At 50.2% G+C, this 14394-nt stretch overlaps 1 protein-coding gene across 1 annotated transcript in view; it reads left to right on the top strand.

The window, feature by feature from the left end:
• Positions 1–14394, top strand: part of LOC149427622 (uncharacterized) — a 68987-nt gene that overhangs the window by 36680 nt on the left and 17913 nt on the right. Inside the window, exons 4-5 of the mRNA XM_089667846.1 lie at positions 10233–10466; positions 12864–12959. Of these exons, the coding sequence (XP_089523972.1) occupies positions 10233–10466; positions 12864–12959 (330 nt within the window). The remainder of the gene's footprint in view (positions 1–10232; positions 10467–12863; positions 12960–14394) is intronic.

Genomic DNA, 14394 nt, shown 5'->3' with positions numbered 1-14394 from the left:
CCGTGAGTAACAATTCTGTGGCCCTAAGTAACGGTTCTGTGGCCCTAAGTAACAATTCTGTGTCCCTGATTAACGTTTATGTGGCCCTAAGTAACGGTTCTGTGGCCCTCAGTAACAATTCTGTGTCCCTGATTAACGTTTATGTGGCCCTAAGTAACGGTTCTGTGGCCCTCAGTAACAATTCTGTGTACCTCAGTAACAATTCTGTGTCTGTCCCTGATTAACGTTTACGTGGCCCTAAGTAACGGTTCTGTGGCCCTCAGTAACAATTCTGTGTACCTCAGTAACAATTCTGTGTCTGTCCCTGATTAACGTTTACGTGGCCCTAAGTAACGGTTCTGTGGCCCTCAGTAACAATTCTGTGTCCCTGATTAACGTTTCTGTGGCCCTAAGTAACGGTTCTGTGGCCCTCAGTAAAAATTCTGTGTCCCTCAAGAAACAATTCTGTGTCTGTCCGTAACAATTCTGTGGCCCTAAGTAACGGTTCTGTGGCCCTCAGTAACAATTCTGTGTCCCTGATTAACGTTTATGTGGCCCTAAGTAACGGTTCTGTGGCCCTCAGTAACAATTCTGTGTCCCTGATTAACGTTTATGTGGCCCTAAGTCACGGTTCTGTGGCACTCATTAAAAATTCTGTGTCCCTCAAGAAACAATTCTGTGTCTGTCCGTGAGTAACAATTCTGTGGCCCTAAGTAACGGTTCTGTGGCCCTCAGTAACAATTCTGTGTCCCTGATTAACGTTTATGTGGCCCTAAGTAACGGTTCTGTGGCCCTCAGTAACAATTCTGTGTGCCCGATTAACGTTTCTGTGGCACTAAGTAACGGTTCTGTGGCCCTCAGTAACAATTCTGTGTCCCTGAGTAACAATTCTGTGTCTGTCCGAGTAACAATTCTGTGGCCCTAAGTAACAGTTCTGTGGCCCTCAGTAACAATTCTGTGTCCCTGAGTAACAATTCTGTGGCCCTAAGTAACGGTTCTGTGGCCCTCAGTAACAATTCTGTGTCCCTGAGTAACAATTCTGTGTCTGTGCGAGTAACAATTCTGTGGCCCTAAGTAACAGTTCTGTGGCCCTCAGTAACAATTCTGTGTCCCTGAGTAACAATTCTGTGGCCCTAAGTAACGGTTCTGTGGCCCTCAGTAACAATTCTGTGTCCCCCTGATTAACGTTTATGTGGCCCTAAGTAACGGTTCTGTGGCCCTCAGTAACGGTTCTGTGGCCCTCAGTAACAATTCTGTGTCCCTGATTAACGTTTCCGTGGCCCTAAGTAACGGTTCTGTGGCCCTCAGTAAAAATTCTGTGTACCTCAGTAACAATTCTGTGTCTGTCCCTGATTAACGTTTACGTGGCCCTAAGTAACGGTTCTGTGGCCCTCAGTAACAATTCTGTGTCCCTGATTAACGTTTATGTGGCCCTAAGTAACGGTTCTGTGGCCCTCAGTAACAATTCTGTGTCCCTGATTAACGTTTATGTGGCCCTAAGTCACGGTTCTGTGGCACTCATTAAAAATTCTGTGTCCCTCAAGAAACAATTCTGTGTCTGTCCGTGAGTAACAATTCTGTGGCCCTAAGTAACGGTTCTGTGGCCCTCAGTAACAATTCTGTGTCCCTGATTAACGTTTATGTGGCCCTAAGTAACGGTTCTGTGGCCCTCAGTAACAATTCTGTGTCCCCGATTAACGTTTCTGTGGCACTAAGTAACGGTTCTGTGGCCCTCAGTAACAATTCTGTGTCCCTGAGTAACAATTCTGTGTCTGTCCGAGTAACAATTCTGTGGCCCTAAGTAACAGTTCTGTGTCCCTCAGTAACAATTCTGTGTCCCTGAGTAACAATTCTGTGGCCCTAAGTAACGGTTCTGTGGCCCTCAGTAACAATTCTGTGTCCCTGAGTAACAATTCTGTGTCTGTGCGAGTAACAATTCTGTGGCCCTAAGTAACAGTTCTGTGGCCCTCAGTAACAGTTCTGTGTCCCTGAGTAACAATTCTGTGTCTGTGCGAGTAACAATTCTGTGGCCCTAAGTAACAGTTCTGTGGCTCTCAGTAACAATTCTGTGTCCCTGAGTAACAATTCTGTGGCCCTAAGTAACGGTTCTGTGGCCCTCAGTAACAATTCTGTGTCCCTGTGTAACAATTCTGTGTCTGTGCGAGTAACAATTCTGTGGCCCTAAGTAACGGTTCTGTGGCCCTCAGTAACAATTCTGTGGCCCTAAGTAACAGTTCTGTGGCCCTAAGTAACAGTTCTGTGGCCCTCAGTAACAATTCTGTGTCCCTGAGTAACAATTCTGTGGCCCTAAGTAACTGTTCTGTGGCCCTCAGTAACAATTCTGTGTCCCTGTGTAACAATTCTGTGTCTGTGCGAGTAACAATTCTGTGGCCCTAAGTAACAGTTCTGTGGCCCTCAGTAACAGTTCTGTGTCCCTGAGTAACAATTCTGTGTCTGTGCGAGTAACAATTCTGTGGCCCTAAGTAACAGTTCTGTGGCCCTCAGTAACAATTCTGTGGCCCTGAGTAACAATTCTGTGGCCCTAAGTAACGGTTCTGTGGCCCTCAGTAACAATTCTGTGTCCCTGTGTAACAATTCTGTGTCTGTCCCTGAGTAGCAATTCTGTGGCCCTAAGTAACGGTTCTGTGGCCCTCAGTAACAATTCTGTGTCCCTGTGTAACAATTCTGTGTCTGTGCGAGTAGCAATTCTGTGGCCCTAAGTAACGGTTCTGTGGCCCTCAGTAACAATTCTGTGTCCCTGAGTAACAATTCTGTGTCTGTGCGAGTAACAATTCTGTGGCCCTAAGTAACAGTTCTGTGGCCCTCAGTAACAATTCTGTGTCTGTCCCTGAGTAACAATTCTGTGGCCCTAACTAAAGTTTCTGTGGCCCTAAGTAACAGTTCTGTGGCCCTCAGTAACAATTCTGTGTCTGTCCCTGAGTAACAATTCTGTGGCCCTAACTAAAGTTTCTGTGGCCCTAAGTAACAATTCTCTGGCACTCAGTAACAATTCTGTGTCCCTGAGTAATGGTTCTCTGTCCCTAAGTAACGTTTCTCTGTCCCCAAGTATCGTTTCTGTGGCCCTAACGCTGTCCCTAATACAGAGCGGTCTGCCTCTGTTCAATGACTGCAGGCAAATGAAGAATTCCAAAATGGCCGCTATTTATAGCTCGACCATTACACAGTGCTGGCTGGCTGGCTGCTGATTGGCTGATGCGATCACATGTCATTGAGGAATGCATTATGGGTCAGCGCGCCTTGTCTGCGTGCCTTCCCAGACATCCCCGCTCCGTCGCCGCACATGTCCGCCGCCATTTTCGGAAAAATTTCGATTCGCGCGTCCGAAGTAGGCTATTTTTCGGATTCGGCGCGAACCGAAATTTTTCCGATATTCGACTCGAATTCCACTTCACCTACTTCGATTCGCTCATCTCTAGTCAGAATGTCCCCCTTACAGTGGTGGTCAGAATGTCCTCCTTACAGTGGTGGTCAGAATGTCCCCCTTACAGTGGTGGTCAGAATGTACCCCTTACAGTGGTGGTCAGAATGTCCTCCTTACAGTGGTGGTCAGAATGTCCTCCTTACAGTGGTGGTCAGAATGTCCTCCTTACAGTGGTGGTCAGAATGTCCTCCTTACAGTGGTGGTCAGAATGTCCTCCTTACAGTGGTGGTCAGAATGTCCCCCTTACAGTGATGGTCAGAATGTCCTTCTTACAGTAGTGGTCAGAATGCCCCCCTTACAGTGGTGGTCAGAATGCCCCCCTTACAGTGGTGGTCAGAAAGCCCCCCTTACAGTGGTGGTCAGAAATCCCCCCTTACAGTGGTGGTCAGAATGTCCTCCTTACAGTGGTGGTCAGAATGCCCCCCTTACAGTGGTGGTCAGAAAGCCCCCCTTACAGTGGTGGTCAGAAATCCCCCCTTACAGTGGTGGTCAGAATGTCCTCCTTACAGTGGTGGTCAGAATGCCCCCCTTACAGTGGTGGTCAGAAAGCCCCCCTTACAGTGGTGGTCAGAATGCCCCCCTTACAGTGGTGGTCAGAAAGCCCCCCTTACAGTGGTGGTCAGAAATCCCCCCTTACAGTGGTGGTCAGAATGTCCTCCTTACAGTGGTGGTCAGAATGCCCCCCTTACAGTGGTGGTCAGAAAGCCCCCCTTACAGTGGTGGTCAGAAATCCCCCCTTACAGTGGTGGTCAGAATGTCCTCCTTACAGTGGTGGTCAGAATGCCCCCCTTACAGTGGTGGTCAGAAAGCCCCCCTTACAGTGGTGGTCAGAATGCCCCCCTTACAGTGGTGGTCAGAATGCCCCCCTTACAGTGGTGGTCAGAATGCCCCCCTTACAGTGGTGGTCAGAATGCCTCCTTTACAGTAGTGGTCAGAATGCCCCCCTTACAGTGATGGTCAGAATGCCCCCATTACAGTGGTGGTCAGAATATTCCCTGACAGTGGTGGTCAGAATGTCCCCCTTACAGTGGTGGTCAGAATGCCCCCCTTACAGTGGTGGTCAGAATGCCCCCCTTACAGTGGTGGTCAGAATGTCCTCCTTACAGAGGTGGTCAGAATGCCTCCCTTACAGTAGTGGTCAGAATGTCCCCCTTACAGTGATGGTCAGAATGCCCCCATTACAGTGGTGGTCAGAATATTCCCTGACAGTGGTGGTCAGAATGTCCCCCTTACAGTGGTGGTCAGAATGTCCTCCTTACAGTGGTGGTCAGAATGTCCTCCTTACAGTGGTGGTCAGAATGCCTCCCTTACAGTGGTGGTCAGAATGTCCTCCTTACAGTGGTGGTCAGAATGTCCTCCTTACAGTGGTGGTCAGAATGTCCCCCTTACAGTGGTGGTCAGAATGTCCTCCTTACAGTGGTGGTCAGAATGTCCTCCTTACAGTGGTGGTCAGAATGTCCTCCTTACAGTGGTGGCCAGAATGCCCCCCTTGCAGAGGTGGTCAGAATGTCCCCCTTACAGTGGTGGTCAGAATGTTCCCTTACAGTGGTGGTCAGAATGCCCCCCTTACAGTGGTGGTCAGAATGTTCCCTTACAGTGGTGGTCAGAATGCCCCCATTACAGTGGTGGTCAGAATGCCTCCCTTACAGTGGTGGTCAGAATGTCCTCCTTACAGAGGTGGTCAGAATGCCTCCCTTACAGTAGTGGTCAGAATGCCTCCCTTACAGTGGTGGTCAGAATGTCCTCCTTACAGTGGTGGCCAGAATGCCCCCATTACAGTGGTGGTCAGAATGCTTCCCTTACAGTGGTGGTCAGAATGTCCCCCTTACAGTGGTGGTCAGAATGTCCTCCTTACAGTGGTGGTCAGAATGTCCCCCTTACAGTGGTGGTCAGAATGTCCTCCTTACAGTGGTGGTCAGAATGTCCTCCTTACAGTGGTGGTCAGAATGTCCCCCTTACAGTGGTGGTCAGAATGTCCCCCTTACAGTGGTGGTCAGAATGTCCTCCTTACAGTGGTGGTCAGAATGTCCCCCTTACAGTGGTGGTCAGAATGTCCTCCTTACAGTGGTGGTCAGAATGTCCCCCTTACAGTGGTGGTCAGAATGTCCCCCTTACAGTGGTGGTCAGAATGTCCTCCTTACAGTGGTGGTCAGAATGTCCTCCTTACAGTGGTGGTCAGAATGTCCCCCTTACAGTGGTGGTCAGAATGTCCCCCTTACAGTGGTGGTCAGAATGTCCTCCTTACAGTGGTGGTCAGAATGTCCCCCTTACAGTGGTGGTCAGAATGTCCTCCTTACAGTGGTGGTCAGAATGTCCCCCTTACAGTGGTGGTCAGAATGTCCCCCTTACAGTGGTGGTCAGAATGTCCTCCTTACAGTGGTGGTCAGAATGTTCCCTTACAGACAGCTAAAAGATTATTGGTGCCCTGCAGATGACTCTGCCAAGAGAGGCCTAAGAACTATGTAGGCACCATCAAATGGGAGGTCAGTCAATCAACTCAAGGAACAGCTAGCACCCTCTGGAGGACCCCTAGAGTCCCACAGAACCCTGATTGAGAATGCTAACCTAATCTCTAATCAAGAGATTATACTCTGACAAATGACAGTAGTTCCAAGCAGGCGTGGTGCATTCTCCATTTCCAGTGGTGCCTCAGAAGACCCTGAGCTTTGGATTCCTACTAAACAAGGACTGGGTGGCCAGAAAGCCACCTAATACGGTGCAGTGACTCCCTGGAAGGCCCAGGTATGGTGCCCTTCAGGCTGATCCTCTTACTGAAGGTATCTCACAGGGGTCTTCCTGGGGTAAGAAGCGACCCAAGTCTACAGACTGACCAAAAAAAAAGCCCAGTCCAATCTTCATCCACTGTGAATCTCAGGTGAGGATTGGCCAATGAATGGGTGGATCTAGAGAGAAATACCAGATAGTAACAATATGAGATGTTTCTGCCAATTGTGTGTCTGGCCAGTCTCCTCATTCAGCCAATGGAAAGAGGAAACGACTCACACGCTCTTCTTCCACTTGCCGGATACACTGAAGGACAACCCTTGTACACGGTTCTATCGAGGACCAGCAGATGTTTTCCCATCGGTTGGAAAGAAGTCTGCTTGCCAAACTTAGCCGAGAGAGGAAATTTCGGGAAAAACAAATTAATGAGCAGCAAGAACCAAATTAAATATATAAAGAAACTAGTTGATACACATTGAAGATTTGACACGCGTCTTTCGTATCATTCCAGCTCGTTTCTTGCATGAGAGTTCGATTTTCGGAGATTTGGATGCATACGAATTTCCGAATGGACATAGTAACGGATGTCAAGGAATTAAAAAAAAAAAAGTGATAATGAAATTAACGAATGAATTTGATTCATCGTGAGATTAGCTGGTTGTTAAGGAGCAGGCAGCTGTGGCGTCATGAACAACCGTGACGTCACCGCGTGACCCCGCCCTCATGCTGACCTGCCATTCGGCGAGAGTTTCTTGATGGGACCGGTTGGGTTCAGCGGGTGGTGTTTTTTTCTTTTCGTGAAGGGTTGGCGTTCATCGTGATTGACGTTGGATCTACTTCGGGGGGGGGACATTTATTTATTTATTTTAAATAAAGGACTTGTCTGGGATTTTTTTTTTGCTTTTGACATTTTTTTCGTTGAATGAGTACGGGTACTATGTACCTCCTACTCATTCATAAGGGGGGATCTGGGGGGCAAGGGTTGTGGGGAGAAGGCCCTTGTCCTAATGAATGCTGGGACAAGGTGCTTTGGTGGGGAAGCCCCACTCCCCCAAAGCAAGCCTCCCCATGTTGAGGGCATGTGGATTGGTATAGTTCAGGATGGGGGGGGGGCACTTGCTTGTTCCCTCAGTTTCCAGGGCTGCATGCTCAGATAAGGGTCTGACAGGGGCGGACTGACAACTCATGGGGCCCCGGGCAATAGGGGATCATGGGGCCCCTGTGTCCTTGCCCAAACTCAAAAAAGCCTATGAAAAAAGTACCAGCGGCATCTCATGGGGCCCCCTACCGACCCCGGGCCCTCAGGCAGTGCCCGACTTTCCAAATGGTCAGTCCGCCCCTGGGGTCTGATATGGATTTTGGAGGAGACCCCACGCCATTTGTTCTTTTTTTAATTTTGGCATGGGTTTCCCCTTAAAATCAATACCAGACCTAAAGGGGAATCCTGCTGACAGCAGATGAGTCATGGTTGCTAAGGATGCGGCAGCCACCTGCTCCTTAACAACCAGCTATTCCGAATGAAACTAAACAACTGCGTGAAGATACAAAAAGAATTCTGAAAACGAATCGGTTAAATTGATGAATGCATCCGAAACAAAATTCTTCAATTAACGAATCTATCCGAAACGAATCAAAACAAACTTTTCATGTCTATCGAAGATATTCAGTATATATACAGATTCAGACCGTTAAGGGTGAAGAGGACAGAGTAGCGCAGGGTCTCTCAACTAGGGTTTCATGGAAGCCTAGGGTTCCTCCAGAGTCAAAACAAAATTCTTCAATTACCGAATGCATCCGAAACGAATCAAAACAAAGTTTCCCGTCATGGACATGTCTATCGTACATATTCAGTATATATACAGATTCAGACCATTAAAGGTGAAGAGGACAGAGTAGCGCAGGGTTTCTCAACTAGGGGTTCATGGAAGCCTAGGGTTCCTCCAGAGGTTGCTAGGGGGTTCCTTGAGCAACGAGCAATATCCACCTCTCAGATAGGTTCCCGATGACGCCATTGATATTTGTAGCTGTCTATAAGGGGGTCATTCTTCTCAACGACCACAAGTGTGAGGAGCAATCTTCCCACCGACCATCACGCCAATGTATCATGAGCTGTAGATACAGTCATTTTTAGTAGGGGTTCCCCCGAGACCAAAAAGTCATTTCAAGGGCAGGGGCGGACTGGCAACTGATGGGGTCCCCAGGCATTAGGGGAGTGTCCTTGCCCACACTCAAACCATACCCAAAAAAGCCTATGAAAGGTACCAGGGGCATCTCATGGGGCCCCCTACTGACCCCGGGCCCTCGGGCAGTGCCTGAGTGCCCGAATGGTCAGTCCGCCCCTGTTTAAGGGTTCCTCTGCGTTGAAATGGTTGAGAAAGGCTGGAGTAGAGTGAGACAAGATCATTGATAGAAAACAAAGCCTTGTGATTAACCACTTGCCACCCTGCCACTGTAGAAATACGGCGGCAGGGCGGCACTGGGAGGCAAAACCACGTTTTAAAACGCGTTTTTTGTAAACAGATAGGGGGCGCGCGCGAGGTGCGCGCGAAGCGCGCCGCCGCCCTATCTGATCACCGCCGCAGATGTCAGTCGCCGGGTCACAGCCGGTCTTTACCGGCTGTTTCCCGGCGATCGGCGGCAAACAGTGACAGAGAGCACAGCTGTAGTAGCTGTGCTGTCTGTCACTTCCTTCTCAGCTCGAGGACGAGCTGATCGAGAGTTTCTCTTTCTCGATCAGCCTTGTCCTGCCCAGTACACACCCCCCACCCCGCCCCCTAGTAAAACACTCCCCCTCACTCCTATAACCCTTCCCTGCAAAATAAAGTTAACCCCTTCCTCCCCAGTGCCATTAGTACAGTGTCAGTGTTTTTTTTTTTTTGCACTGATCACTGTATTAGTGTTTTTGGGGATGTCAGTGACCCCAAGTCAGTACCCCCCAATGTCAGAATGTCCGCCGCAGTCCCGCAATCCCGCCATAAGTCGCTGGTCGCTGCCATAAGTCACTGATCGCTGCCATAAGTCACTGATCGCCGCCATAATTCGCTGATTGCCACCATAAGTCGCTGATCGCCGCCATTATTAGTATAAAAAAACCTAAAAATCCCAGTATCTTTCCCGCCATTTGTAAACGCTATAACTTTCACGTAAACCAATTAATTTACACGTATTGGGGTTTTTTTTTAGCAAAGACATGTTGCAGAATGCATTTTGGCAGAAATTTATGACTAAATTTGATTTTTGCATTTTTTTTTTACTGGACATGTTTTATAGCAAAAAGTCCAAAATATTGTTTTTTTTCCTCAAAATTGTCAGCCTTTTTTTTATAGCGCAAAACATAAAAACCGCACAGGCGATCAAATACCACCAAAAGAAAGCTCAATTTGTGGGAAAAAAAGGATGTAAATTTCATTTATGTACCGTATTGCATGACCGCGCAATTGTCCGTTAAACTAGCGCAGCGCTGGATAGCAGAAAAATGGCGTAAATTGCAGTATCTATACCATAGTTTGTAGACGCTATAACTTCACACAAAGCAATCAATATACACTTATTGGGATTCTTTTTACAAAAAACATGGAGCAGAATACATTTTGGCCTAAATTTATAACCAACTTTGAGTTCACTATATATTTTTTATAGCTGAAAGTAAAAAATATTGTTTTTCTTCAAAATTTTTGGCTTTTTTTTGTTTATAGCGTAAAAAATAAAAAGCGCACAGGTGATCAAATACCACCAAAAGAAAGCTCTATTTGTGTGAAAAAAAGGACGTAAATTTTGTTTGAGTGCAGCGTTGCATGACCGCGCAATTATCAGTTGAATTAGTGCAGCGCCGAGTAGCAAAAAGAGGCGTGGTCATTAAGGGGGGTAAATCATCAGGAGGGCGAGGGGTTAAAGGGGAACAGGGACATCCGATGGTATATTGTTGAAATGTAAAAAAACAAATTGAAGTCTAGTGAAGACCTTTTTCTCAGAAGATCCAAAATGAAAGCTAAGATCTGATTGGTTGGTGCGGATAATATGAATCAGTTTACATATATATAAAATATAAGGTGCATTTCAGTGTGATGATCTTCAGCTTTTCTTTCAGGCCAAGTGGTAAAGCCCACCATCTATGACAAGAGCACCAAGGATCAGCTCATCCTGGACTGTGTGTCTTCGATCACCAATGTGACCTATGAATGGGTGGACAGCAATGGGAAGTCTTTATCCACCCAACAGAGATACATTGTACCCAAACCCAAGGAGGACGTGACCCTCATCTGCTTTGTGAATGACGGGTTGTCTCGGGAAAGCCAAAATATAACAATCCCCTACAGTGCGGGTGAGTGACACTCCGCAATGGCCACGCAATGACCATCATTATCAGTTAGACACCTTGCCGGACCCCTAACCCCACCTACATCGAGCTTCCACGGTGCCTCCAGCTGCCTTCAGTGTATCAGTGAGTGTTGACTAGAAATGAGAAATATAAAGAGCTTTCACCATTGGAGTCAATGAGGAAGACAAACATGAAGGGTCTTTTAAGGGTGCAGTAGACTCTACATATCTCCAAGGGATTGTGAGAGGTCCTATAAATCACCCTAAAACTGTTACAGAGGTTCTCCTTCCTCCCCAGTACAGAGCTCCCCCCACCTCCAAGCCCCCCAATACACAGAGCTCCCATCTCCTCCCTCAACCGCCCATTACACAGAACTTCTGCCTCCTCCCTTGACTGCCCAGTACACAGAGCTCCCCCTACCTTCCACAGTCGCTCATCATACAGAGCTCCCATCTCTTCCTGTGGCCTCCCAGTACACAGAGCTCCCCACCTCCTGATGCCCAGTACACAGAGCTCTCCTCTTCTCCCAATGGCCGCCCAGTACACAGAGCTCCCCACCTCCCATGGCTCAGTACACAGAGCTCTCCTCTCCTCCCAGTGGCCGCCCAGTACACAGAGCTCTCCTCCCAATGGCCGCCCAGTACACAGAGCTCCCCCCTCCTCCTGATGACCGCCCAGTACACAGAGTTTCCCCCTCCTCCTGACGGCTGCCCAATACATAGAGCTCTCCCCCTCCTCCCGAAGGCCGCCCAGTACACAGAGATCATAGAGCTCCCCCCTCTTCCTGGTGGCTGCCTAGTACACAGAGATTCCCTCTCCTCCCGATGGCTACCATGTACACAGAGCTCCCCCCTCCTCCCAATGGACACCCAGTAAACAGAGCCCTCCCCCTCCTCCTGACCGCCGCCCAGTACACAGAGCTCCCCCCGCCTCCTGACCACCGCCCAGTACACAGAGCTCCCCCTCCTCCCAATGGCCACCCAGTACACAGAGCTCCCCCCTCCTCCTGAAGGCTGCCAAGTACACAGAGCTCATTGAGCTCCCCCCTCCTCCTGATGGCCGCCGAGTACACAGAGCTCCCCACTCCTACTGATGGCCACCCAGTACACAGAGCTCCCCCCTCCTCCCGACTGCTGCCCAGTACACAGAGCTTCCATCTCCTCCTGATGGCCGCCCAGTACACAGAGCTCCCCCATACTCCCGACGGCCACTCAGTACACAGAGCTCCCCCCTCCTCCTGACCTCCACCCAGTACACAGAGCTCCCCCTCCTCCCGACGGTCACCTAGTACAAAGAGCTCCCCCCTCCTCCTGAAGGCTGCCCAGTACACAGAACTCCCCCTCCTCCCGACGGCCGTCCAGTACACAGAGCTCCCCCCTCCTCCCTATGGCCGCCCAGTACACAGAGTTCCCCCCTCCTCCCGACGGCCACCCAGTACACAGAGCTCCCCCCTCCTCCCGACAGCCGCCCAGTACACAGTGCTCCCCCTCCTCCCTACTGCCACCCAGTACACAGAGCTCCCCCCTCCTCCCGATGGCCGCTCAGTACACAGAGCTCCCCCTCCTCCTCATGGCTACCATGTACACAGAGCTCCGCTCTCCTCCTGGAGGCTGCCCAGTACACAGAGCTCCCCCCCTCCTCCTGGCGGCTACCTAGTACAGCACTACTGAAGAGAAAGTAGGTTGTGAGGTTGAGGTAGGAGACCTAATGGGATGGGGTCTACCTGTGGGTGTGGAGGTGGAACTCACTGGCCCCCTGAGAGAGGACCATCTGTAGGGCAGGGAAGGAGCACCCAGCTGATAGGCCTGGTAGCAGCAGCCAACCCGCAAGTACTACAGGAGAGGCTCTGAATAAGTACACCTGCACCCCATGGGTGGATAACGAAAGGACCACTCTGGTGGTAAACCAGATTAGTCCCCTACTAGTGACTGATCACCTATTTAAAGGGACAGGAACCGGATCACCTGCTCAGGGATACTTCCAGATTGTTGGGTGAAGAGGAGAAGTTCATCTAGGGTCTGGGGTGGTACATCAAGGAGATCCAACAGAGACTGCGCTGCAGAAAAAGCTTGTTCCAGGAAGTTTGTCCTCAGTTGTTGGTTCCTTTGGGCATCCTATACACCCCTTAACCTATCCCAACTCTAAATCCCCTAATCAATAAAAATAATAAAAATACATCTCGAGGACTGATTTTCTGACTCTGGATGCAAGCCTTTGTGAAGTTGTGTGATACCTGGCTGTGCAGGACTATAGGGGGACCCAAATCCTTAGCAACCCCCAAGGGGGCTGTGCTACCCCTAAAATACTCGTATATCTGGGGGTTCCTAGCTGATTATGATGATAAACTACGACCTCAGAAATGAGATCTCACAGTAATGTTCCTCCTGTTGTATCTTTCAGAGCGCAAAGGCTTAACTGGATGTGAAATTGCTTGGATAGTGGTTGGAGTTATCGCCGGAGTCTTTCTGCTCTTGTATTTCTGCGCCTTGGGCATACGTAAGTATCTACAGAGACTCTACAGGAATGGTTTTACAGGTGGAGGACACTGACATTTTTCCCTTCTCATCTTTTCTGACTGTTTTTCACTCGTTTTGCATTTGTCTACTGGTAGCATGAGGCCATACCTGGACCCTACAGAGGTTGCACAGGCAGTCCAACTGCTCCAGGATGGCACATCAATATGTGCCATTGTCAGAAGGTTTGCTGTGTCTCCCAGCACAGTCTCAAGAGCATGGAAGAGGTTCCAGGAGACAGACATTACTCTAGGAGAACTGGACAGGGCCGTAGAAGGTCCTTAACCCATCAGCAGGACCGGTATTTGCTCCTTTGTGCAAGGAGGAACAGGATGAGCCCTGCCAGAGCCCTACAATATGACCTCTAGCAGGCCACTGGTGGGAATGTCTCTGACCAAACAATCAGAAACAGACTTCATGAGGGTGACCTGAGAGCCCGCCGTCCTCTAGTGGGCCCTGTGCTCACTGCCCGGCACCATTGAGCTCGATTGGCATTGGCCATTGAACCCCAGAATTGGCAGGTCCACCACTGGCACCCTGTGCTTTTCACAGATGAGAGCAGGTTCCCCCTGAGCACATGTGACAGACGTGAAAGGGTCTGGAGAAGCCGTGGAGAACGTTCTGCTGCCTGTAACATGGTTCAGCATGACCGTTGTGGTGGTGGGTCAGTGATGGTCTGGGGGGGCATCTCCATGGAGGGACGCACAGACCTCTACAGGCTAGACAATGGCCCCCTGACTGCCATTAGGTATGGGGATGAAATCCTTGGACCCATTGTCGGACCCTACGCTGGTGCAGTGGGTCCTGGGTTCCTCCTTGTGCAGTGGTCCTGGGTTCCTCCTGGTGCAGCGGGTCCTGGGTTCCTCCTGGTGCAGTGGGTCCTGGGTTCTTCATGATGCAGTGGGTCCTGGGTTCCTCCTGGTGCACTGGGTCCTGGGTTCCTCCTGGTGCAGTGGGGTCCTGGGTTCCTCCTGGTGCAGGGGGTCCTGGGTTCCTCCTGGTGCAGCTGGTCCTGGGTTCCTCCTGGTGCGGTGGATCCTGGGTTCCTCCTTGTGCGGTAGATCCTGGGTTCCTCCTGGTGCGGTGGGTCCTGGGTTCCTCCTGGTGCAGCGGGTCCTGGGTTCCTCCTGGTGCGGTGGGTCCTGGGTTCCTCCTGGTGCAGTGGATCCTGGGTTCCTCCTGGTGCGGTGGATCCTGGGTTCCTCCTGGTGCAGTGGGTCCTGGGTTCCTCCTGGTGCAGCGGGTCCTGGGTTCCTCCTGGTGCAGTGGGTCCTGGGTTCCTCCTGGTGCAGTGGGTCCTGGATTCCTCCTGGTGCAGTGGGTCCTGGGTTCCTCTAGGTGCGGTGGGTCCTGGGTTCTTTCTGGTGCAGTGGATCCTGGGTTCCTCCTGGTGCAGTCGGTCCTGGGTTCCTCCTGGT

The sequence above is a fragment of the Staurois parvus genome, unplaced genomic scaffold (assembly GCF_062004578.1).
Source record: "Staurois parvus isolate SC_StPar_1 unplaced genomic scaffold, SC_StPar_1.0 ptg003607l, whole genome shotgun sequence".
NCBI lineage: Eukaryota > Metazoa > Chordata > Amphibia > Anura > Ranidae > Staurois > Staurois parvus.
Note: the sequence above shows the minus strand (reverse complement) of the source record. Positions and strands in the feature narration are given on the sequence as shown.